General features: G+C 39.7%; 1 protein-coding gene across 2 annotated transcripts in view; it reads right to left on the reverse strand.

The window, feature by feature from the left end:
* Positions 1-9,647: 9,647 nt before the first annotated feature.
* cep131 (centrosomal protein 131) overlaps positions 9,648-27,692 on the reverse strand; it is a 49,976-nt gene continuing 31,931 nt past the window's right edge. For both annotated transcript variants that reach the window (XM_088323102.1, XM_088323101.1), the window contains 7 exons: positions 26,468-26,585; positions 23,938-24,012; positions 23,710-23,852; positions 18,325-18,502; positions 16,273-16,469; positions 13,515-13,575; positions 9,648-13,443 (listed from right to left, as the gene is read on the reverse strand). In XM_088323102.1, the coding sequence (XP_088179228.1) occupies positions 13,372-13,443; positions 13,515-13,575; positions 16,273-16,469; positions 18,325-18,502; positions 23,710-23,852; positions 23,938-24,012; positions 26,468-26,585 (844 nt within the window). In that variant the 3' untranslated portion in view covers positions 9,648-13,371. The remainder of the gene's footprint in view (positions 13,444-13,514; positions 13,576-16,272; positions 16,470-18,324; positions 18,503-23,709; positions 23,853-23,937; positions 24,013-26,467; positions 26,586-27,692) is intronic.

A 27,692-nucleotide genomic window follows, 5' to 3' on the forward strand; every position in this document is an offset into this window, starting at 1 on the left:
AATATTAAGAGCCGTTTGGGTGCCTATAACGCCGGCTCATTTTAGGGAGCCGAGGCGAAAAAGCCGGTCCTCTAAAAAGAACCGAAATTGTGATTACTTCTGTACCGCCCACTTTGGGGGAAGGGGGCGTTCCTTGTCCCTTAGGGTGGGGCCACTGGGAAAGCGCAACAGCTGTTGGCGAGAGCAGGGGCCTCTCCCAAGCAGCGGGAAAGGAGGGGGAAGGGAATGAATGAAGGGAGGGAGAGAGGAAAGGGAGAGGGATCTTTTTCTCGTGTTTTGTGATTTTATTGCTTGACGACGTGTACATTTAAACCACTTTCCGTCTTCGTATACAAGTGTGACGTAGTCGAGCTGCGCACGCATTGTTGAGGCAGAACAAAATACAAAGGTAGTGGATCGCGAAGAAACAGTAACGACCAAAACTGGAAATGGAAACTGTAATGAGCAAAGTAACAAAGGAAACCAGTGTTAGGAAATAAACTATTAAAAATGTATTGTTTACCAAATTGTTCGAATTAGTTATCTGACTCCATTAACCAAACACCACCCAACAATGCATGCTCGTTTCTTTTCGGGAAAATATGGGCAAGATCTTTTGTGACCTTGCTGTCCACACGGGGGCAGATTTAATTTCTTAAATAATAATTCCATCGAATTAGCCGAATTAGTCTTCGTCGAGCCTTTTCTCTCGATTCTCCCTCTCGATCGATCTTCTGAAGTTCTTCCTCTGCCCACGCCTTTCTCCCAAGCTGGCGTGTCGGCTCCACCCATGGGGCAGGCCAGAGACTCCCCACGTGGGCTCCACCTCTTCTCCTCGATTTCTGAAGAAACTCAAAACAACACCAAGCGTTTCCAGTCACCAGGGCTTTGTTCTCCAAACATCGCCTGCCATCTGCGTCAGAATTCTGTTGTCAAAATTCCCCAGCCAAAACACTCCGCACTTGGAACGGCGCGACCTGAAGCTCACTCAGTGAAAATCTTCATTCCACTCGATAAATGTAACTTGTATTTTATCGTATAAAATATAAAATCCTTCACAAACAAACCTGGCGTGGTGGTGACATAAAATCACAAAATGACCTGACAAAGTTTGCTGATCAAAATGTCCTTTTAAAGGGTTCAGGATATTTGTTTCCATTGTGATCAATGAACACTCCAGTGCCCAGTTCAAACCACGGTTGGGGCACGCTGGTTGTAGATGTAAATGGTTTGCATTTATATAGCGCATTTCAAGTCATGAAGACCTCGCAAAGCGATTTACAAGGATGTCAAACCATAACAGAAATTTCATATTTTATTTGTGAGGACTCGGGTAGGGGAGAGGTGTTAAAGTCAAGTCATTTTTATTTGTATAGCCCTTAATCACAAAGAGTCTCAAAGTGCTGCACAGATCAAAGACTATCGCAAACTACAGACTTTTATGACACCATCCCCTCATCTAAAACCTACATGAGGGCAAATAATACACATATTATCAACATAAAATGTTAGTTATTCATATGCTATAGAGTAGAAGTGTGTTTTGAGCTTAGATTTAAATATTTCCATCGAGGTTGCAGACGCAAAAACAGGTCGATAGCCGGGACAGGAGAGCAAAATTGTGGTCGGGGTTTGAAACGGGTTGTAAGCCGGAATGGGAGAGCAGACGTGGTCGGGATCAAAAACAGGTCGTAAGTCAGGACGGGAGAGCAGACGCGGTCATCAAAACGTGTCGTAGCCGGAGACAGACAGGAGCAAAAACGGGAGGGGTGGGAGTCAGGGTCGAAAAAGGCTTGCCTAGTATACACTGAGGTTTAAAGACGGACTGACAACAGGGGATTGACATGACCCGGTTCAAATAGTGACAGGGAGCCGATCAGAACCCGTGGCGGTTCGCACCAAATGAGCGGGCACAGGTGAGTCACATCAGTAATCATGACAAAAATATAGACCAGTCGATATTGAGAAAATCTTTGTGGGTATAAATCTGATATTGGCCAACCCTGTGTCCACAGAGTGCAGTCTGTTCTGGGAGCTGGCAACACGGACCAAGTGAGAGGGGGATTGTAAGGGGAAGGGCCCCAGGCCGTGCAGACGCGCAGCACGTAAAGCCTGTCTTTTTTAACGAAATCCTAGTTAAACAAGACCGTATAAACAGAAACAATTAACAATGACAGGTGAATAATAAAAAAAAAAATCTGAGAGAGAGAGAGAAGTTTGGCCAGACCCAGATGTCATAATTAACATTGTAGGCCCAACCAATCAGCCTATAGGAGGACAGCTAGAGAGGGATAGGACGTTTTGGCAGATCACCAATCTAAATCGGGTAAGTAACTAGTAACTAGAATACCTTTTTATGACAGCAAGTTACATGGATGAAAATGCCTAGTGCAAATTTACATTAGCTTAATTCAAAACTTAGTGCTTAGAAACAGGGACCTTATAGCTGATTTAATTTTCATTCTGAACAGAAAATAATACTACAGAAATACAACAAAAACACTCCTTCAGTAATACTAAAAAAACAAAAATAGTACCAAAGAAATATCACAAAACAAATGCTACAAAAATACAACTACAGTAATTTACAAAATAGTAAAGAAATACAAAAAAATATTACGAAGTAAAAACTATAAAATATTTTTACAGAAACACTACTAAAATACAACTACAGTAATATACTTATAAAAATACTTCTACAGGAGTATTACAACAGAAATACTACAAAAGTGCAACTACAGTAAAATTACAGAAATACTAAAAAAATGCTCCAATTACAATATTTCAAAAATACTACTAAAGAAATTCTAACAAAATTCAACCACAGTAATAAGGTACTAAAGATACTTCAAAAGGAATATTCCAATAGAGATACTACAAAAATACTTCTACAGTAATATTACAAAACATTCCAGAAATACTACAAAAATGCTCCCATTGAAATATTTCAAAAATACTACTACCAAAATACTACAAAAATACAACTAAAGTAAAACTATAACAAAAAATACTACAACAGAAATATTTTGACAGAAACATTACAAAAATACTACTCCAAAATATTACCACATAAATATAACAATAATACTACAAAAACTACAGGTATACTACAAAAATTAAACCACTAAAATACTTCAAAAATACAGATATACTACTAAAATTAAACAGCGGAAAAATTACAAAAATACTTCAGAAATGCTACAAAAATACAACCACAGTTATACTGTACTAAAAATACTTCAACAGGAATATTACAACAGAGATACTACAAAAATACAACTACAGTAATACTACAAAACATTCCAGAAATACTACAAAAATGTTACCATTGAAATACTGCAAAAATACTACTACCGAAATACTACAAAAATACAATTAAAGTAATACTATAACAAAAAAATACTACGACAGAAACGTTTTGACAGAAACGCGACAAAAATACTAATCCAAAATATTACCACAAAAATACTACTAAAAAAATATTACCACAGAAATACAACAGAAATACTTCAAAAATACAGGTATACTACAAAAATTAAACTACGGAAAAAATACAAAAATACTCCAGAAATGCTACAAAAGTACTACAATGGAAATACTACGCCAGACATAGTAAAACAAGAAAACTACAGTCATACCACAAACATACAATCCTTGGAAACTTTTTGTGTTTAAAGGCTTCACAAAAAAAACATAACTTTTTAGTTTCCTTGGCTTTCGCCCACCTTGAATGTGTCCTTAGTGTTGGTGGAATCAATAATAATGATAAAAATTAATCGAAATTTTTCATTAATATACTGTAATAATGTATTATTACCATTAAAATTGTGTAAGCGTTCTGTAAACGATGGCTTACGCGGTGCGCGTTATGTGGGGGGGTTACGGCCCTGGTCCCTAGTTGCTAGGTCTATATATTCTATATATGAATTATTTCTATGTTTATTGTGGGTAGACCCTAAGACAGGGGCGTCAAACAAAACAACCAGCGGGCCGGATCAGGCCCGCTAAGGGATTAAATCTTCCGCTTGACAACGCTTAGAGAAGCTCAAGAAGAAAATAAGCCACAGGTCAAAATATGCTCCGTTGATGTTGCCAAAGCCAGGTGCTTCTCACAAAGACACTGTACTTGTATCTCTCTCTCTCTCTCTCTCTCTCTCTCTCTCTCTCTCTCTCTCTCTCTCTCTCTCTCTCTCTCTCTCTCTCTCTCTCTCTCTCTCTCTCTCTCTCTCTCTCTCTCTCTCTCTCTCTCTCTCTCTCTCTCTCTCTCTCTCTCTCTCTTCCAGCTATTTTCTCTCACTCTCTGTCTCTCTCTCTTTCACTCCCTCTGTCTCAGACTTTTTCTTTCTTTGTTCCTCTTTGTCTCTTTCTATTTCTGTGTCTTTTTACCTTATTTTGCTCTCTTTTTCCCTTTCTTTCTTTTTTCTCTTTCTCTCTTTCGCTCTCTCCCCTTCTCTTTTCTCTCATTATATTTGTCTTTGGATTTCTTTCTGTCTCTCTTTCCTACCCCCTCTCTCTCACTATTTCTCTTTTTATCTCTTTTGTTTCTCACATTCTCACTCTAGCTCTCTCTCTCTCTTTCTCCCCTTTTCTCTTTCCTTGTCCCACACTCTTTTTTTCCCTCCTTCTCTTCCTCTTAGTTCTTTCTCTTTTTTTCTTTCTCTCTAATCTACAAATCCGCGTAGAGAATGTTTTGTCAATCGTGTGGCCTCTGAGTTCAAATGGGCTTGACGTCCCTGCCCTAAGACATGCGTCCGACTGAAACCACATCACCGTTTTGATAGATCCAATATTGTGGTCACGCCATGTTGTCCCCTAAGTCAATCGGTGAATTATTAGATTAATACAACACAATATCAACAATTGATAAATATTTCTAAATAAATGTGCTACTTGTGCTTAATGTATTTATTCGATCTATACTTTTTTTTATTTAATTGTTTGTTAAAGCACTTGAATTTACGTTGATTATTTGAATGAACTTTTAAATTAAATGTATTTTTTCGTTGATCGTATTTGGCATTTGGATTCTATTCAAACCAAGTTACATATTTACTTTTTCCATATTTTACCACAAATATATTTTATACGGCTGACGTTATATTTTACTCGTTATGTTTTGTTGTTGTTGTGTTCTGTACAGCCCTTTGAGACGTTTTGTGATAAAGGGCTATTCAAATAAATATGACTTGACTCGACATAACATTCTACCTTTATAAAAACTGCCAGAATGTACTACCTGCAATATCTACGTATATGTCATGATTACAGATGGGGATCACCTGTGCCCGCTCATTTGGCGCCAACCGCTGGGGGTTCTGATTGGCTCCCTGTCCCTATTTAAACCCAGTCCTGTCTATCCCCTGTTGTCAGTCCATCTGCGAATCTCTGTTTATACAAGGCAAGCCTTTTTCGACCCTGACTCCCGCCTGTCCCGTTTTTGCTCCCGTTTATCTCCGGCTATGAACTGTTTTGATCCCCACCACGTCTGCTCTCCCGTCCCGGCTTACAAACCGTTAATGATCCCGACCACGTCTCCTCTCCTGTCCTGGCTTACGACTCGTTTCCGACCCCGACTACCTTTTTGCTCTCCCTGTCCCGGCTATCGACCTGTTTTTTCGTCCTTGACACCGCCATCGCTCGCTATGGAAGATCCATTTCTGTGTTCGGATCACAAACCGAGTACGAGAGCGACTTGCTTCCCGCGTCCAGTGAGCATTGGATCGGGGACGCTGCCCTTCCTCTTTCTTTCAATAGAATTGTGAGAAAACGTTACGGGATTGGGTCTCCCCTGTGTGCTAGTCGTGACAGTATTACTCTCGGTTATTTAAATGTTCAGAACGTCCTACTTGCTTGCATTCTCGTATAAGTATTCTATGAATAAGATCATAGTACCTTCGTGCATCCACCAAATAAGCAAAAAACGCAGATACTACTTTAAATCAGCTTCTGATAGGAAGTCTCGAGAGGTAGGACGGAGAACATCGGTCCTGGAGATCTAGATTTTCCCGTTTATAGGGAAATATACATGCAGATGTCTACATGTTATATTTCTTTTTAAATAGATTAGTTTATCAATATGGTTTTTAAAGCATTCCGAAATAAAGTAAAATAATATATTCGGTCCCTGTTTTAAACTCTAAATATGTTATGTAGTTTTGTAGTATTATTGAAGATGTGTTTGTGTAGCATTTGCGTGGGATGGATTTAGTAGTATTTTTGTTGTGTGACTGTAGTATTTCCGTATTATAATATTTTCAATTTTGTATTTCTGTACTTATTTTTAGAATGAAAGCAAACTAGTACATTAGGTTCCTTGTTAAGCACTCAATTCGATATTTAGTTTTGTAGTATTACCGTTGGCCTGGAGAGGGATGGGCGCCACCAGTCTGTACTTGCCCAAGACACACCACAGGAAATGGTGCCCCTACGACCCGTGTGGTTAAGGGATCCACCTACCCACCGGTACTACTGTAGCTTTGTTTTTGTAGCAATTCGGTGTAATTTTTGGTAGTATTTCTGTAGATGTATTTCTGTAGTAGTATTTTTTACAAAATGAGAGCATTATAGTATATAAGGTTCCGGTTTTAAGCACTAAATTCAATATTCAGTTTTGGAGTTGTTTTGTAGCATTTCCGTATTAGGATCTTTGAATTATTATTTTAGTTTTTCTGCAGTAGTATTTCTATGGATGTACTTTTGTAATACTTGTAATACTGTAGTATTTCTGCAAAAAATATTTTTGTAGAATTGTTCTAATACTTTTGTAGTAGTATTTTTCTCTTTTTCAGAACAAAGGCAAAATAATATATTAGATTCCTGTATTGAGACCGAATTTTGAAATTTAGTTTTGTAGTTAATTTGTAGTATTCCTGCAGTATTTTGGGAAAACAAACTTTTCCCCAAGTCTTACGGTTTTGGATGAGAACCCGAAGGCGGCGACAGAAGTTCTTTGTGCGAGTACGTCTCAGCTTTCATCGGAAGAAAGGAAATCCACTGAAAGACGAGAGGGAGCCAAGTGGGTCATGAGAATCAGGACATTTTCTTACACTTACTGTTTGTAGGAGCGACAAAAATCCGAATATATATATATATATATATATATATATATATATATATATATATATGTAACGGGTGTAATAATAACTTTTGTTTTATTGAAATTCCTGCTGAAATATGTGTATAGTTTTTGGTAAATGTCCTGCAATGATAAGTCCAACAGTGCTATCTGCTGGTATGGGGTGGGGTTTGGTTTTGGCTTCTGACATGTGACCGGGAGGCGGGGTTTGTTGGCAGTCTTACCAGAGAGAACTGCAATGGTAAGACACATCTTTTGGTGCTCCACAAAAGAAGTTAATTTAAAAACATTATAACCCCAGCTGACAAATCTCTCAACATGCACAGTAATGTGATTGATATTGTCAAGCTGTTTAGGTTTATTTTCGTTTTGTTTCTGTTTTAATAAATTATGAATTCCCCTTGTAGAGATCAAAGCCAACAGAAAAGCTAATGTTGTGACTCATCCATTTGCAGGTAACTTGTACTTGTTTTTATACTCATTATTGTTTTTATTTCTATTTTTTTCATATACATTAAAAAAGGATGATGTTGGTTAAAATTCAGACGAAAGAAAAATATGTTGAATCCATTGTAAACGTTAAAAATCCACTATACGATCTATTGTTAAAAGTATCTTGTTAAAATGTAAAGATGTAAAAATGTATTGTGATATTCTAAAATGTATTTTCTGTAAAGTGAAAAGAAAGCTCTTTGATATGCTTTGTTGTTAGTCTTACTAGAGAGAACTACAAAGAGATCAAAGAGATCAGACCCAGCAGAAAAAGCTAATGTTGTGACTCATCCATTTGCAGAAACTGTAATAATAAAAACCTCATCATCCAGTCCAGCGTGAATGTGGATCTGTGGTGGGACAGGTACACCGCGGTTACATATATATATACATATATATATATATATATATATATGAGTGTTAGATCCCTTAACCGTTTAGGGTCGTAGGAGCACCATTTCCTGTGATGTGTCTTGGGTGTGTCATAGCCTGGTGGTGGTCACCCTTCTCCAGACCTAAAAATGTTTCCACCTGGTCTTGAACCGGGGGACTTTTCATGTGTCATTTCTCGAGGAATCAGAGCACATTTTTCTCATTAGTCAAAATTACCTGAGAGGTATAGAAATATACCTAAAAATATCAATTTAGCTGCACATTACCATCCAATATATCATATACTGTCATGATTACCGATGTGAATCACCTGTGCCCACTCATTTGGCGCCAACCAATGAAAGAAAACCTGATGGGAGTCCACAAAAGACCTGAGACTGGGACGGAGATTTCTCTTCCAACAAGACAATGATCTGATTGGCTCCCTGTCCCTAATTAAACCCAGTCCTGTCAATTCCCTGTTCCCAGTCCGTCTGCGAAACTCTGTTTATACAAGGCAATCCTTTTTTTGACCCTGGCTCCTGCCTGTCCTGTTTTTGCCACCGTTTATCTCCGGCTACGACCTGTTTTGATCCTGACAACGTCTCCTCTCTCGTCCCGGCTTACGACCCATTTTTGATCCAGACTAAGTTCACTCTCCTGTCCTGGCTTACGACTCGTTTCCGACCCCAACCATGCTTTGCTCTCCCAGTCCCGGCTACCGACCAGTTTTTCTGTCCCTGAAACCGCCATCGCTCGCTACGAAGGATCCACTTCAGTTTTCGGATCACAATCCGAGAGCGACTCGCTTCCAGTGAACACAGGATCGTGGGTGCAGCCCTTCCTCTTTCTTTCAATAGAACTTGTGGTAAACGTTACGCAATTGGGTCCTGTTTCTTCTGTTTCTTCCTGACATATACAGTATTATCATATTGTATCCCTGATTGAGGTCTGGACTTTGACTTGGCAAACCTAACACCTTGATATGATTTTGGTGAACCATTCCATTGTAGCTTTTGCTTTATGTTTTGGATCATTGTCTTGTTGGAAGATAAATCTCCGTCCCAGTCTCAGGTCTTTTGTGGACTCCATCAGGTTCTCTTTCAGAATTTGGCTCCATCCATCTTCCCATCAATTTTAACCATCTTCCCTGTCCCTGCTGAAGAAAAGCAGGCCCAAACCATGATGTTGCCACAACCATGTTTGACTGTGGGGATGGTGTGTTGAGGGTGATGAGCTGCGCTGCTTTTACGCCAAACGTAACATCTTGCATTATTACCAAAAAAGTTCGATTTTGGTCTCATGATAATCTCTGCGCTTTAAACAGACCTCTGTCTATCACAGTGCAGGTGCATTTATACAGAGACTTGATTACACACAGGTGGATTCCATTTATCATCAGTAGTCATTTAGATCAACATTGAATCAGTCAGATATCCTCACTGAACTTCTGGACAGAGTTAGCTGCACTGGAAGTAAAAGGGCAGAAACAATTTGCACACCCAATTTTTCGATTTTTATCTGTTAAAAAAGTTAAAAATATTCAATAGTGTTCCACTTCATGATTGTGTCCAACAAAAAAATTGTTTTATATCTTTATGTTTGAAGTCTGAAATGTGGCAAAAGCTCACAAACTTCAAGGGGGCCAAATAGCAAAGCCACTGTACACTTCAATTTCTTGATAAGAAATTATCCGCAAAGAGAAATCCACATCCATCAATGGCAAAAGTCATGATTCGTTTTTATTATTTTTTACTCCAGTTTTATTTTGTCAGAATTCATTTTGAAATTCTAACATCGACAAAAAGGTTATGAAAAAAGAAAACACAAAGGTTCATAAATGTCTTTGGACCTGAATCATCACATTCCCGTCAGAATAGTTCATGAAAACAAACACATCATTTTGCCCGCTTTGCAACATAAAAGCTGACCCCACCCGACCAACCCATAAGCCCCACCTTCTCGTTCGTTCACATACTTGCATCAAACTTTTCCCTTTGTCTTTCTCGCCGCCACATTCTTCTCTGTCCTCACTCGCATTGGTTTGACGGCCGAACTGCAAATTATTCAGCCGCAGACCATGCAGTCCTTCCTGACACATGCTCTTTTTTCTCCCAACAACATTCCTTAGGCCTTTCTGCTCGCTTCCTACCAATAAGACTCGATAATTCACTCCCTAAGGGGTATAGGCCAGCCCGGGCTGGTCACGGACACATCTGGAATAGTTGTATAAAAGGGATCATTTTACCCAATTTTTAACTAACTAACACTGGCTCCCCGTCCACTCAAGGTGTGACTTTTACTCATTCAGTGCCATAACGTATAAATAGGTTTTCAAAAGCATTTTCCATGGGTGCCGAAACGATTTCGGGATGAAAAATCACCATCGAATGGCAGAAGTGGCTTTGATCTGCTCTTTGTCCACACTGCAAGGGAGCACCCACTCCCTAATTTTGCTTCCTGTATCCAGCGATTGAGGGTGTGCAGTGGGGTCCGAAAAGCGGACACATGGAAAAGGTCAGGCAGACGCTCAAACATAGCTTTTCCTTCTTTCAAAAAATGCTAACCAAGTCCCTCACATCAGCATAGCGGCAGAGAGGGATGACGTTTTATGAACATCTGAACCAGATCGCCATGGGGACCGAAATTGTGTGATAACGTCACTGAAAAGTTCTTGCATCGGTCATGCGTAGGTTTAGTGTTCTTGCAATAAAGTGTTATTTTTCAAGTAAAGTCCGATTGTGTTTATTAAAAGCATTTAGATATTGGCGGTATCACTAATGAAAAAAAAGCACCTTAGTGAAATATCTGCTTGAAATCCTTTCACAAAAAATACTTTTTTCCCAGAAGTTTTCTTGGAACGAGGATTTTCGGGAAATTAAGCAAGGTTCAACTGTTGTTTACTTAACAGTGTTAAAAGCTAGAAAAATACTTTTTTCTTATAAAATATGGTTGAAGCTTTCTTTTGATCGTGCTACAAAACTATATTTCGTGTAGGCCTTGAAAAATGGGACAAACTGACAAAAATTGGCCTTTGAGAGAAACGTCTGGCAATGAATGAGTTAAAGTTATGTTACTAACGTAAAAAAGGCCTTGGCCCCTTGTTTCTTTCCGATTTAATTCCTGGTCGACTCCAAGAGCCAAGAAGAAATCTGCAGGCTCGAGAGAGTTTTCCATTTAGGCACTGTGAGATAAAATCTGCAATCTCAGTGGAAGTGTATAAATCTAGACTTTTGATTTCCTGTCCTTTCTGGCTGGTGGCAAAGTGAGTGAGAATGACGAACCTGGGTGAGTCAACAGACCAGAACCTGGATCTGAACCATGTCGTCATCTGCAACGACCAGCTAGCTGAGATTGGAAGCTGTGTTGCCTCAGTCTTGGACTTCTTGAAAAATTGTATATATTACCTGGGTTTATTCTTGATGTTAAAGATGTTTCGTGTCTTGCTACCCAATGAAACATCGATTGTATTCTGGTCCAACTGGAAAGGGGATTACCTCGTGTCTTATCAAGGTGTCCCATTTTCCTCGCCCACATGCACGTTTTAGATTAGGGTATGCAGTGACTTTTTGTGATTAAGGGCTATAACAAAATAAATGTGACTTGACAAAAGGGCGGGGGAAAAAGGACTTCTATCACCCTCTGCTGTCCACGGAAATTGACTTTATCGGGTTTATGTAGTGAAACATAACCTGAAGGTAATCTGGCCTCAAGTTTCAGTCGACAAAGGGGCGATACACAGCACAAAATAGCAGCACGCTGACATAATCAGCAACAGGTGAATATAACACATACCGTATTTTCCACCCTATAAAATGCACTGGATTATAAAACACACTTTCAAATTGTAGTTGTGTCCAAGAAGAATGGAACTGGAGTTGGAGATGAGGATCAAGCCAACAGTGTTGTGTTCTAGGTATGGAATTGCCACGGTATGACGTGGCTAAGTAAAAAGATGACGCTCTTAATTGTCTGTCTATCATGGTCAAGAAGTTTGGGTCAGGAACAAAATTCTGGATTGAAGCAAAATTAGTTTGAAAAAGTGGAATGAGAAGAAGTATTTAGAGTTGTAGTTGTTTAAAATCCAACCCTAGATAGCAGCCATTACGAGCAAAGCATAACTTTGTTGAGTCTTCCTAAATGAATAAACTGATACTATTAGGAAACACTGTTCTGCCCTCGACTACCTTCTTGTGGTTAGCATTTTAGTGGTTTGTTGCTAAAAAGGAAACTAAAGAACCACTTAACTTTGACGGCAGCTTAGACTTTCGAACACTTACAGAAAATCTTCTTTTGTATGAAGGATGAAACATATTGTGATTACTCGAATGGATATTTTTGTTTATGTTAACATTTTCATACATGCTAACCTTTCAACATTAAAACCGGTAGATTTGATCACACATATTATAAGAGTAATGTTTGAGGCCATTGTCTGGGTAAACAAATGAAGAAAAGAAGTCTGTTTATTCGGGACGTCATTCACTAGCTGTTTAGCGGGCAAAAAAAGGAATTCTTCGGAGAGAGGACAACACAGTAACAATTTATGAATGGATTACCGTATTTATTCCTGTTTCTTTAAACCTAAAAGAGAACTCGGAGTCTGGGTGCGAGTTATTCCTAAGGTTTTACGGTAGTATAGTACCGTATTTAAGCAATAATTGATCAGTCGAAAATATCACTGACCACAATCGCAAAACATCGGATACAACAGGAATCGAACCTGTGTCGCTGTGTGAGAGCATTGTGTCTTAACCACTTAACTACCATGGATATAGGCGCCCTACAGTAAGGCATCCGATTTTATCTCATTACTACACTATTTTTACTCACTGTACCAGAGACTGATGTTGGAAAATTGAGTAAAACGGAAAGTCGTCCTAAAAGATGTAAACGCAAAAATTCATGAAGAAAAAAATAAAAATCTTTGTTGCATCTAATAATTATACATTGAAGGACTTTAAATAAATATAAGATTAATTATATGCTGGTATTGTGTTCATAGTTTACATTGTCAGGACGCTTTATGGGACAATGCCATACAAACTCATGCCAGCTACTGAGGGAAGAAGAAATGCAACAGCATAGCGATGTCACCAGAGAGCAGTGTCATTAATAAGAAGAATGTTGAGAAACACGGCAACAATTGTAAGCATTTACAAGTACCTGACCCAAAATTCAAGCATCTTTTGATCCTTGAAAATACAACAATAAATTTCAAGCATTTTCAAGGATTTCAAGCACCCATGCAAACCCTGGAAGTAGAATAACTGTTTCACAAAAGACTATTTTTGAGGGTGCGCCTAACAATCCTGTGCACTTTATAGTGCGGAAAATACGGTAAATTATACAGACTGGCAACACACCAAAGAGTCATTTTAGTGTGTCAAATGTACACGTTTGCGTGTTAAAAACTTCAGAGTACAGGGTGAGCACCACTGGCAGTCCTGTGGTCATTTCTCCATCAGCTGCCTCCTTTGCTCCTCAAACAATGACTCCAAGTGTTCTGCCCTCTTCAGTGCAGCCTATAGAACAACGGAAAAGCACAAGGTTGAAGGCCGCGTCGGCCAATCACGAGACCCGATCCATTGCTCACCTCGTGTTGCCTCCGCAGGGCGTTGACGGCCTCGTCCTTTTTCATGATGGCCGACTTGACTCTGCAGGTAATAGTGTCATCAGTAATTGACACTGTTTAAGGGCCACCCTATCCCTGACTGCATAAGGATTTTCATCGTGCATTGTGATTGGCTTATTAGTCACCCCGCCCCTTTTCTCCCTGTGTGTTAATAATGTTGCGATCTAAGTTGTACCCAAACAGCCGGACGAACCCACATTACATACATGCAAAACCTTTTCAATTTTGATTTTCTCTAAAAGCCATCATAACATCATTTGGCTCTGGACCGACAAAAGCCAGGCTACGTGCACATTTTTCACGGCCAAATTCAAGCACTTTTAAAGCCAGATTTGCAATTTCTCCAGTACCGTTAAAAGAAAAAATCCGGTGTGACTCATGTATTTTGCAGAGCCATCAATATATCTGCATTTAACATATGCAATTTTTAATGTTGCCTGTGCATTTATCGAGACAGAATTTTTAGATCCTGAGTAAATAATGAGTATATTTGTTTTAGAGACATTGGTCTGGTAAAAATTACAGTAATATGTAGCATACATTTTCAGGTTGCAGGAAGGTATTCCCATTCCAATATACCACTGAGAAACACTATCTTAATTTAAGCACTTTTTATCCCTTAAAAACTTAAATTCGCCCGTTTTCAAGGATTTAAGTTACCCGTACGAACCCTGAACATAATACGTGAAGACATATTGTGACCCAGCAGAAACTCTCCCTTTTATATTTACTTTGTGTAGCAATAGGATGTCACAACAGGGGCGGGCCGGCCGCATGGGAAGGAGCAAAATTCTAGTTTTGTGGGTTTCTATTCATGGTAAGATAAACAGACACGACAATTATTTTGTTTGCATGGCCGCTGCTTGAACAGCACTTTGTATGTAACAATGTTTGTTTTCAAGTGCTGTAAAAATAAAATTGAGGTGGGTCTGGCATCCAATTATGTGTTATGAAGTCTGAATAATTTTTCAACTTCTCCATTGAACCCACATGACTCCTACTTGTCCAGTGGGTTCTGTTCCGGACGAGGCAAGACGACACTATCTCCTTGGCAACAACTGATACGCTTTGGTGCTGGAATGGACTCACTTCTGCCTTTTTTCCAGAAAGGCAAATACTTTTCTTGGTAATGACTACTAAAACGCATTATTATCAAAATGGAGCAAAATAACTGTCGTTACTACATGGTGCATTACTGCGTTATTCCGCTACTTATAAATGCAGATCCTGAATTACAATGTCCTTTGTCACCTGATCACTGCTGCATCATTTATTTAGTCACATACAACCATCAATCCACTAGCATCTTAAAAAGACAGTGTGTAATATTTAAGCCTCCTAGTGTTACAAAAAACATTCATCGGGTAAAAAAAAATTGAACGAATGTTATTTCTTAATGAAAAATCATAGGTCGAGATTTTTTTTTTTTTTTTTTTACACCATTTTAGTCGGCGCCATGTTTGTCTGGCACCCTGCCGTCACGCTATGCTAGGTAATACTGTCCCTTGAACGTATTAGACAAGAAGGTGCCATTTAGTGGTCAAATATTAAACATTGGGGCTTTACACAAAATGGTGAATGTGTTTATATTCTACTACAAAGTACAACTAAATACAGTCATTGTGGCGCTGTCTCTAGCACAGTATGAGTATGAGAACTCGGAATTTCTCGTCATGAAGATATTTTTCCTACCAGATTTTCTCGCCGAATTTACAACTATAAAATGAAATACTGAAATCAGAGGGTTAGTTTTTATGGGCATATTTGGTTGTGTGTCACCAATAGTGAATCGTAGGCATTGCATGGGCAAGAGGGCGTGGCTTATACAGGAACAACAAACCAACGGAAAATCAACGGGGTAAACGTGAGCACATAATTTACGGGCACTGAAAAAGCTGCGGTCAATCATGGACAATTCATCACATCCACTACACAGCATTATATCCAGACAGAAGAGCAGCTTCAGAGACAGACTGCTGTCACTGTCTTGTACCACGGACAGACTGAAGAGATCTTTTCTTCCTCATGCCATGAGGCTCTTTAACTCCACCCGGCGGAGTAAAGGCCCACATTAAACCACACCCCCTACATTGGATATTACCGTACTTTTATTGCAGAGTGTATTTTATGTAGCACTATTTAAATACTCTATACAGCACGCTACAGTGGTTATTAGCACATCACATTGGGTATTTGTATATTGTATTCCTTTTGCTTTATTATTGTATTGTTCTCAGCGAAGGGATGCAGCTGGAAATGTGAATTTCCCTGCGGGGATGAATAAAGTATCTATCTATCTATCTATCTATCTATCTACGGTAAATTGGGCTCGATGTTGGTATTTGTATTTCTAGAATTATTTATGGAACAAACCAACACTGGAGAATAAAAGAAACGTCTCGGGCAGTACCTAGGAATGGAAAAGGAGTGGTTGAAGCCAGGAGAAAAAATGGATATGGAGTGTTTGTTTGCAAGCTCTCAAGATTGCTCAAGCCAAGAAATATGAAGTGATCACTGCCTTCACAAGTTAGTGTACGTGTTTGCTTCTATTTTTTTCATTATGTGGCTTTTTTAGAGCAGTTTTAGGGGCAACTTCTGTAGGTAGTTGCTACTTGTTGATATCAGTAATCTGAGAGGTAACTGAGTTACTTTTCAAATGACGTAACTAGTAACTGTAACTAATTATAATTTTCTTAGTAACGGGCCCAAAACTGCTCACCGTTGGTGCACTTCCTGCAGCTCGGCTTCCTTCTCCTTAGTGATCCTGTCCACTTCTGCCTGCAGCGCGGCTCGCACCTCCTCAGCATCTGCCCTGGTCTTCTGCGTCTCCTCCTCAGCCAGCAGGAGTCGAGCACTGAACTCCTGACGAATCACGGAAGCCAGCCCGTGGCGTTCCTCTAGGAGCTGGTCCCGGTTCTGAACCAAAAAAAAAAAAAGGCTGGAGTTTAAGGAGCTGTAGGAAATGTTGAACTTTTTTACTCACGGCCACCACCTCTGGCTTGTGTTATTATGGCAGCCTTGTTCATAGTGCGCATGCATGTATGTGCATGCTGAGACTTAAACTGGATCGAAACCTAAACTGGAACATTGGACAGGGATACGAGAGCACAAAAATGATGCCTGGTGAGGGATTTATATCGTAATAAATGCAACAGGGACGCTAGGTTGCTAAATGCGCATTTTGGATAATTGTAGATAGATTTGGCAACTAGCAGTATGGATACCCTGTTACAAGGCCAGTTACAGGCATGGAATGGTTATCTCTTCCCGGTAAAAATAAGGTATAGTAGTACCTCTTTATACAAGCAACTCTATACACAAGAATTTCAATACACACGTTTGTTTTTTAAACAAAAATCTACTTCGCTTCAGTAAGGAAATTCAAGTTCATGAGCAATCCCCGAGGCTACCACTAGAGATCGCTCGAGACCGCTTACTGCCGTCCGATCGGTCCAGTTAGAGCATGCAGGCTCCTGCCATCAGGCACCTGATTCCGCGCCTTTGGATACCTGCTGTATTCCGCAGCAAGTTTGTTTTCATCATATCTTTTTGAATCAATCAATGCCATTACATTTACGTTCAGAAGCATTATTCCTGAGCATAAAAATATGTTTTTCTTGTTTTAAAGGGTTTTTTTCCGCTGTTTATCAGTGATCTCTGGGAATGACTTAAGTATGATAAATCACCATTAGATGGCAAGGATGGCTTTGATCAGATCTTTATCCACACAACAAGGAAGCCCCAGATTCCTCCTCTTGCTTCCTGTATCCAGCAAATGAGAGTGTAAAGGCGGTCCCCGAGTAGGGTTAGTGAAGCGGTAGGGTGAGGTAAGCGGATATATGGATAAGGACAGACAGACGCTTTTTTTCTTTCTTAAAAAAATGACCAAGTCCCATCGGTATTGAAAGAGTAGAGAGGAAGAGACATTTTGTGCATGTTAACAGGAGCGCGAATGCCATGGTGACCAAAATAGTGTGATCACATAACCGGAAACATTTGAGTGCTGAAAAGTTCTTAAAAAGTTAATAAAACAATTTCAGTTTTCTTGCAGCAAAACACTTTTTTTGCAAACAAGGCGACCTTGTGTTTATCTAAAACATTGTTTAGATATTGGAGGTATAACAAATGCATTTTCAAGAAACTTAGCAATGTTCAAATAGAATTTACTTTTTTTATTGTCATTCTTTGTAACAATGCACACAGAACGAAATGTCGATACAACTGACACGTACAGTTAAACTGTAGCGAGCCGATGCAGCCGCAGCCAAACAGGGCGCAGCCATTTTAGTCATTAGGTGACCAAACCCCCCCAATTCCAACCCTTAATGCTGAGCGCCAAGCAGGGAGGCAATGAGTACCAATGTTGTAAGTCTTAGGTATGACTCGGCCGAGGCTTGAACCAACAACCTCCCAGCCTCAGAGCGGGCGCCCTACCATCTAGGCTACCGAGCTGTTGTATACCAAACAATGGTAAAAGCTAAAACCATTTTTCTTTTTAATAAAAGATGGTTGAAGCTTTCTTTTGATATCTCCTATGCCTATATAGCTATAGAACACACATTTTTGTAAGCCTCGAGTCAAAATGACAAAAATTGTCAAAATATCTGGCATTGAATGAATTAAACCTCAAACAATGCACCCAACCTTCAACGACTTGCTTTAAAGTAGGGTTTCAACAAATGGTTGTTTTTACAATGGATTCGTCTGTCGATTATGCTTGCTATCACATGATGAAACCTCCAGAAATTGGCGACAGATTCGCGTTTCTCACCTGGGTGAGGGTTTGCAAGTCTTGATCCTTTTGCCGCAGCACATCCTTGAGCGCGTTGAGTTGCTGCAGCGCGTCTACGTGTTGTTTCTTCTGCTCCTGCTGCTTTTCCGCCATCTCCCTTAACGAACACTCAAGCTCTTTTAGCTCCGTCTCATAGGTCTCACGCACACGATTCACCCTGAGAACAAGGCCAAACAGATGTCAGGTTATCTAGTGAACGTGAAAAGAACATCTTGCCTGTTGTCTTTTGTTACACCAACATGGCAGCTGGGGACAGACAGGAGCAGGACTGCAAAATTAGTCCCTGGTTACAGTCTCACATTTAAAAACGATCTATATTAAGCCTGCTTCAAAGCAGGCCAGGTCAAGTTATCCCATCGCTATATTTGAACTTTAAGGGTTTCAACACTTTTTTCATGGCCAAACTCAAGCACTCGTTAAGGACTTTCAAAGCCAATTTTCAAAATTCTACATTACCATTAAATGAAAATATCCTTAGAGAATATTGTAGTTTGCAGAGCCACAAATATATGTGTGATTTACATGTTTGATTTTTAATCTTGCGACTTTATCAAGAAAAATGATGAAGATCTTGAGTTAATCAATAATAAATATGTGGCCCTAAACAATACGTGTGTAAATATTTTTGTAACTAATCTCTCTCCATGTAAGTGTTTGGTAAAAATGACTTTATTCCCAAAGCAATTTACCAAGCCACCCTAATTGTTTTGCAAGGTCCATAATTGATACGTAATCCTTGAACTAATACACATTTCATAGTGCCATGTTTGGTTGAATCATGCACCTGTCCCTTGGACGCGACCCGTAGGGGGCGATGACACTTCATGTGACAATCTCATACAAAATAATGCCAGCTGCAGTCAAGAAGAGTTAAGAAGAAATGCAAAGGCAAAGTGAAGCCACCAGACAGCAGTGTCGACGTCATAATCAAGCAGAATTCTTGAGAAATATGGCACTAATTTTAGGCATTTACAAGCACTTCAGCCATAATGTAGGCACTTTTGAACCCTTGAAATTACAACAATAAAATTCAAGCATTTTCAAGGATTTCGAGCACGCGTACGAACTCTAAACCCTTCCAAGAATAACTTGAATGCAAATGTTTGGGAACGGCTACATGTCGAAAGGGTGTGGACACTTGTGCAATGAGATGACTACTTCTCTTCAAAAATGATTTTTATTTTCTGCAACTGTTATAATAAGGCAGTTATTGCCACTCTCAACTTTCTTTTAGTTCCTGAATAAAGACAGGAAAATCTGTGAAACTGACTGTGATGTGGGGAAATTGATTTGAAAGCCCGTGAACACCTCAAAAAATGCTGGGGAAATTAAACAGGTTGAAATTGACTTATGAGAGATGGGTGACTTTGGTAGCTTTTTATCCAACATCATGGCGGCGCCCCTGTTCGGCTGCGGCTGCATCGGCTCGCAACAGTTTTTTACACGTCGGCCATAAGACCCAGTCTTCGACTCAGTTTTGACGGCGCACAAAGTCGGCTCGAACTGCAGATTAAGATACGATCGCAGTTTTTTTTTTGCTGGATATGCGATCATCCAGACATCAAGCGCTCGGTGCTACGACCACTCGGGAGTGTTTATTAGCCACGGACTGCTATGTCAACAAGACCCAGCGGCCTACAAAGCAGCGAAGCAGAGTGGCAAGACAGCGGCGTGACCGCCGAACGAGGACATCAAGCGCTCGGTGCTACCACCACTCGGGAGTGTTTATTAGCCACGGACTGCTATGTCAACAAGACCCAGCGGCCTACAAAGCAGCGAAGCAGAGTGGCAAGACAGCGGCGTGACCGCCGGACGAGGAAGCGAGGTTGTCGGGCCGGGCTAACAGCTAGGCTAAACGCCTCTCCCATCCATTCTCCAACGTTCGCTCTCTGGACAATAAACTGGACCATTTAACAACTGGAAGTGGCATCGAACCGCGAGATGACGAACTGCTGCGCTAAAATTCTGACGAAGACATGGTTAATCTTATCTATCCCGGCTGACGTTCAAAGTAACTGTGCGAGTCAGATGTATCGACATTTCGTTCTGTATACACGTGTATACGAATGACAATAAAGTGAATCTGAATCTGAATCCTAACTAGAATCTGTAACGCCTATTTGTATATAGTGCTTTGCCCCTCACTTCACCTTAGACCCTAAACTGCATTTACCTTAAGTACTACAGAAACGATAGCTCAAGAGGTAAAGCGCTAGTTCTGGGATAAGGAAGGCGCAGGTTCAAAACCCGGCTCCACCGTGTTATGTGTTATATAATGCCCCCGATAAGCAGATAGTTGCCTTGCATGGCTGCTGTCGTGTGTGTGTTGATGGGTATAGTGGAAGCACATTGTTAAGCGCTTTGAAAGGGCTTTAGTGACATGAAGAGCGCTATATAAATGCGATTTACATTTACATCCATAAACAAATATTTGTTAAAAAGGTCCAGGGAACCAACCAACGAGCGCCAAAGACCCGCATGTGGCTCCAGAGCAAGTTTAGCGGGTGAAGAAGTCCAACTTTGTTTGCGATAAAAAGCAACCATCTTTTCCCTTTTGCTGGTTTTGTGGGTCCATGCAGAGTCGAGGTAAGATCTTGGCCCCGGGCCCGAATTCGGTCCGAAATTCGGGCATAACATTTCAATCATGAAGTCGGGCCGGGCCTCTATCCCTCTGTTCTTTTTATTGTTTTTTTAGTAATTTTTAGATGACTACTTTTTACTCCTACTTTAGTAATATTATCCTGAAGTGGCGCTGCCCTTTGGTGCCCACGTTATTTTATTCAGATAACATTATCATAAGAAACGTGCGTCAGTTTAACTGCTATCACTATTTGCATATTTTTATCTTCAGAATATGTTTTTTTGTGCAATTTTGTTCAGTTTTTCACTTGTAAGACACACTTTGGCATTTAAATATTCACTTCAGGGCCAAAGTATGCACTTAGGCTCCATACTTTAGTGCTGAAATACTCTGGTGCTGAAATACACACTTGATTTGAGGGACAGAGCCTGAAGTAAACCCAAGATGCTCCTCGGCGCTGCATGTACTTCAGGTGAGGTGCGCACTTTTAGTTCTGTGCCGAAGTACGCACGGCGCCGGAGTGCAGCTTCAGGTTAACTTCAGGCCCAGTCCCTCAAATCAAGTTAAGCGGTTATACCCACGGGCTGGATATTTTTCAAGCCTGATCTTACTTCTAATACAGAGCGTTTTGTTGACATGATGACTTTTAGAGAAACTTGAAAATGAGAAAGATTTGTGCATACATAATGTACAGTGGGTTCGTCAAGCTGTTTTATGCAAGTACAGACTCTGCCCTACTAACAAACAAGATGTTCCGGACGATCGCTCGTAAGTTGCTTCAGTGCTATATTTTGTATGTTTAAGATTTATATGTTTAAGGGTTGTATTATGTATAACTCTGTTAACCTGTATTGTTTTGTACTAAAAAATAAACATTTCATAAAATATTGCGCTATATAAAGATAAAGAGTTAATTTTAACTTACTTTTGGAAAATTAGATTTAGGAGGTCCTCCTCCATGGTAGAGAGGCCGAAAAAAAAGCAATCCAACCATTTTCTCAACCGCAACAAGCTTTCTTATTTCACTTTCGTTTCAAAAGAAACTGCTCGCCTCTTTTTTACACTTCACACCAACCATATTGAATGGATGCACGAGATATTAAACAATAGTCATGTCAAAGTTCTTAGCGAGCTAGAGACACAGTATAGTATGTTTACACAAGAACTGAGACTGTGACAGGAAGAAGAAGTTGGTGGATGCTGGGTGACCTCTCACAGAGCCACTCGCCGGTTGCGGCGGAGAGAAGCACTACAGTAATGTCCTCTAGTCGGAAAAAGGTGCACGATCCAAAATCTAACGAAAAGCAATGTCCGGATATTTTTCGACATCCCGAAAAAAATGTTTGCATCTGCCGTTTTTCGTAAGTCAAATCGTAAGTAGGGGAGCGTCTGTATACAAGCTCAGACCACAACCTAATTGACACGGAAGCACAGACAGAAAAGGGATGGGGCTACTATCAAGCCAATCAGAATGCAGAAAACAATGCACAATGAAAAATGCCGAAGTAGCAAAACCTCAATGAGTTAACCGCGATACAGAAAGCAGGGATGTGATTTGACCGAAGTGAAATTATCTGAAAATTAGGCGGGGGTCTGGGGGCCGCGGGCACCCAGCTAGGTCCAGGGCAGTGCCCTGGTGGGGGGACAAGTCGGGCGAAGCCCCCCGGAGCACATGGGTTTTCCGTGTTTTTAAGTACTTTCAATGCACTCAGATGACAAAGAAATAGACAAAACAACAGCATAAATTTTCAATGTATTTTGAACTATCCCATATAAAATTACAGTTTAAGTCAACTCAAAATCAGTCACATTAAAAAACATTGGACTGCCTTTGCTTTTAAAAACTATCACTGAGAATATCATCATATCTAACTCATGTGATTACTAAGTTGACACATAAATCATGTTGAAGAGTTCAAATTTCATGAACAAATAATTGTATCATGACCAAATGAAATGTAACTCATATTAGAACATACCACAAATGTCTTTGTTATAGCAGAAGATGTTATCTATAAATGAAAGTACTGTAGTGGGTTGTACATAATTCACCCACGGAACCATTGTTTAGTTAGCGAGTTCCTAGGGGGGCTCTTAATTCGGCCGGTTCTAGCCACTCTCGTGTTTGTTTTGTTATTGCCAGTTTAAATGTCATTAAAGCAGCTTTCGTTCGCACCTTTGTTTGACACTCCGCCTACGACTCCCGTCTCTGCTCGCTACATTAGATCACGTCGGGGTCACCAACATTTGTAGATAATTCCTTCTCTAACCAGTCCGATCGAAACTTGTTTTTTACGATCTTAGCAATTTCTTTAACTCGCGGAGCATCTTTGCGTTCGATCTCGGACATCTTTCTTTAAACACTCGGCAAAAACGTGTGAGAAATGAACAATGGCATACTCCTACGCCTTTATAACAAGCGCGTTTATTGGTCAACACGGAGACTTCAACCAATCGCAAGTACGTTTCATTTCAGTTACGGAAACACTAAAATGGAATGCTGTCGAGACGAAATCGGTTTTTTTTACCAATTAAAAAATCTGAAATTTTAAAATTTTATTTTTGGAGATAAAAAAAGCGGAATTCCGCGAATAAGCGGAAAAATCACATCCCTTTCTGAAAGGGATTACTGTATTTAAAATTTGTGTGTATATTTTCCACCTAAAATTGCTTTCCTGACAACTTGACCGAGGACATGCGGAAAAAAATGGGTGGATGGACGGCCATTTCATGGCCTGATCTAAGGACTTTTGGTGTATCCACGCATACTTTCACAAACCTACCTGTTTTGGGCGGCCCTCTCGCACTCCTCTTTGTCCTTGTTGGTCTCCTCCTCAAGCGTCCAGATGGCGAGCTGGATCTCTTTATCACGTTCCTGTCGCAGCTCCTCTCTCAGCTGGCGCTCATGCTTCAGCAGCCCCGCTTCCTAAGGGTGAAAACACAAATAGGCGTTCTTTGGTGAGTGGCACAATCTGACACAACAACAGGCATTGAGGGTCCCTCTGTCTCACCTGTTTCTTCCTGTATTCCTCCTCCCAGCTCATCTTTTCCTCATCAAAACGCTCCTGCAGCTTTTTTATCTCTGTCTGGGGACAGAGACACACACTTTACAGTCATGTTCATGTTTAAATTGCTCTTTTGATGGGGAGCAGTTGGTTTTTTTTTTTGGTGGAAATTTAACGTAATGTTTGTTATTTTCCCGCAGTAGGTTCGGCAGGAGTGACATTTTTCTAAGGGAAACAATAAATTAAGTCTAGATCTAGTTTGGACAGATGTAAAGTTTTTGCACTATATTTTCACAAAGATATTAGAACATGGTCTGAATGCATTGTACAGTAGTGTTGCAGTTTTCAATAAAATGTCTCCTGTGGTCACAATCCTCCTTTGGTGGTTTAGCTTGGTGTCATATCAAATACACGTCAACGGTCTTCTGATGTTTAACTTCGAATGCCATTTTAATTGAAACCACGTGTAGCCTAGGCCTTAAACTTCCTAAACTTTACTTGGGGGCCGCAGGAGCCAGGGACTGGGAAGGTTGAGCCGACTCGAGTGTTCCACAAGAAAACATATGAGAAAAACCTTTCCACTGTTCTCAAATATACTTTTAAAAATGCTACACAGAATAAGATACAATTTTTTAAATTAACAAATATAATGAAAATAAAATGTAATCAATCAATCAGCAATATATGAAAGCATAAATATGCGAGGACAACACTTACATTAATGCGACAATGTGTATTACTTGACCACTAGATGCCGCTGTATTGTGTGGTGTAACAGAAAACAAGTGCTAAAAAACAAGGTGGTAGAATACAAACTACGAAGATTTAAAGTGGCCAAATCGCATACTTTTTCTTCTTTTTTTTCTGACCAGCCTTTCGTGAGGTTCATTGTTTTTCTCGAGTACCCGTAGCAGCAAGATGGGGGACAATTATGTCAGGTGAACTTCATGTTAAGTGAAATGAATGCAAATTTCTTGAGCTGCATATATTTCAAAACATGCAAGTTTGTATCATAGTTCACATATCTACTTATTTTTTTAAATAAATATTGTTTTTATTGAGGGGCAGCAAGGCGGCGCAGTGGTTAGCGCGTGCATAGTTCTGAGGTCATGAGATCGAACTTCCTCTATGGAGTTTGCATGTTCTCCCCGTGCTTACGTGGGTTTCCTCCGGGCACTCCGGTTTCCTCCCACATTGCAAAAACATGCATTTTAGGTTAATCGGCCGGTCCAAATTGTCCCTAGGTGTGAATGAGCGGGTGAGTTGTCTGTCCCTGTGTGCCCTGCGACTGGCTGGCAACCAGTTCAGGGTGTCGCCTGCCCACTGCCCGAAGATAGCTGGGATGGGCTCCAACCCCCCGCAACCCTACTGAGGATAAGCGGTGCAAATAATGGATGGATGGTTGGATGTTTTTATTGATGAATGTTTTTTTTTTTTTTACCAACAGGAGGCGCTTAATAATACAATAATACAATAATAATGCTTTAAACTTGATATTAAGGCAGGGGCCTCAAACTATCATTCTGCGGGCTGCAATTGGGCCAGAAGTTTGAAAACCCTAACAAATAGAAACTATTTTGACAACTCTTGATGCTAAGAAAATATGATAATGTAACAAGAGACGGCGCCAAAGCGCCTGTAATATAAATGTAATAATTGGTGTAGAGATAGAAAGTATCTGAAGAACCAAACAACCGTAATAGAAAAATAACAGAATAAATAATATTAATAAACATATAAACATGTGAATGAATAAAATTATACATACCTTATCTTTTCGTGTATACCATGCACACCAAATTTTTTTTAATTAAAAATGGTTAAAAAAATTTGTTTCAATTTTTATCAGCTCAGAACAATTCTAAGTTACAAGCATTGTTGAATTCTTGCGATTATGAGTAAAAAAATTATTAAAATTAATTTAAAAGCAATAACATTTATTGACAGAATGAACTAACAAAATACCAACATAAATTGCACCATGTCTTTTTTAAAAAAAATATCCTTCAAAGTGGGATTCATCATCAGATACACCACAGTTTTTCCCCTCGCTGTGCTTGTTGGGACGATTCTTTGTCTTTCTCCATTCTCTAACATTCTGGTACCATGAATAAAAATAGTCTGATAATGAGATAAAATTGAATGCCTTTTTGTATGTTCTCTACATCACTGGTGTTCTAGTGGTTAGGATTTAGCGCTCTCATGGCTGAGATCCTGGGTTAGATTACAGTTGCATAGTGTTTTTACAATATTTTTGACTGGTCAATCGTTGCTCAATTACGGTTAGTATATCTAACATCGTGCATAACACGGACCCGAACTTTGAGTTCTTTATTCGTGAAAGTGCGTTTTACACAAATAAAAACGGTACTTTGAGGGATTTTTTTTTTTATTGTTTCAGAATTTTCTCCGTTACCAATAATGCCACCTGGTAATGTCATAAAATTAATTTGAAATTATGTTTTTGAGTATATTTATAAAAACATCTACAAGAAGCAGACACTGAGCGGTTTTCGCTAAGTAGATGTTAACCTACCTGGTGCCTTCTCTCTTGCTCCTCCCGGGTTTTCTCCAACTCCTCCCTGAACACCCTTCCGGCCACACTAGAGTTCTCCTCCATACGCCGACGCAGCTCCTCCATCTCAGAGCGCTGCCTGCAAAAAACAGGAGAACATTGAAGGTTGTTGAACCTTTCACGCATGTGCAAGCGACAATATATTTTTTTTTTCTATAAAACAATTTTGAGTACACAGTCTGCATAACACTGTATCATTATCAGGATTTGTACATAATTTTCATGGCCACATTCAATGACTTTTAAAGGACCTTCCATGCCAATTTTTCAATTCCTCCAGTACCATTGAACGAAGAAATCCAATGTGAATCATGTGTTTTGCAGATCCCCAATATATCTGCGATTTACATGTATGCGATTTTTAACCGTGCGTGTGCATTTATTAAGGCATATGATTTTGAGATCTTGAGTAAATCACAAATGTATTTGTGGATCCCAACAATAGGGGTGTGAAGTTTTTGAGACAAATTTACCCCATATAGGTCAGGTAAAATTAAGATAGTATTAAGCTTACATTTTCTGTTTCTTTCCATTACGATCTACCACTGGGTAAGGAATCCTTCATTTTTTGTATGGCTCATAATAAATGTCCATATTGGAAGTAGAGTGAATTCTTCCGTGTGGTCGAGGTCTTCTTTAATTGTAGGATGAAAATGGTGAAAGTAAAAAAAGGACTGTTTCAAATACAATCCAAATGACAACCCAAACCCCAAAATAGATGGAAAATGCCGTTTATTCAAGCGCGTCTAAAAGACAAGTGCGTGGACGCACCACAGATGCAGCTTGACAGAGGGTGCAATGATGAATTCAGCCAGATGATGGCCTCAGCAAGCAGAATATTTTGAATTTACAGAGACCACCTTAAACTGAAACAGTGCACCTGAAATTATAAAAATAAATTAAAAAATCCTATAAACATGACTGACCTTGCCAAACCATATAATACTGAAAAATTACATAAAATCAATAAATAATAATGCATTCAAACTGATCACCAACCTTAACGCAAATGCACAATATTTAAAACAAAATATATAAAACAATTAGTTCAATTTTTTTTTACATGATTATTGGCTACAACAAGGACGTTTTGCAATGGACAGCTTTTCGAAGCAGGATATAGCAGTTCTCGGCTCCTGCTCAATTATATGATGCCAACAATGCAATATTCGGCCCCAGGGCCATA

This window comes from Urocampus carinirostris, chromosome 19, assembly GCF_059441175.1.
Source record: "Urocampus carinirostris isolate Australia breed hairy pipefish chromosome 19, RoL_Ucar_1.0, whole genome shotgun sequence".
Lineage (NCBI taxonomy): Eukaryota > Metazoa > Chordata > Actinopteri > Syngnathiformes > Syngnathidae > Urocampus > Urocampus carinirostris.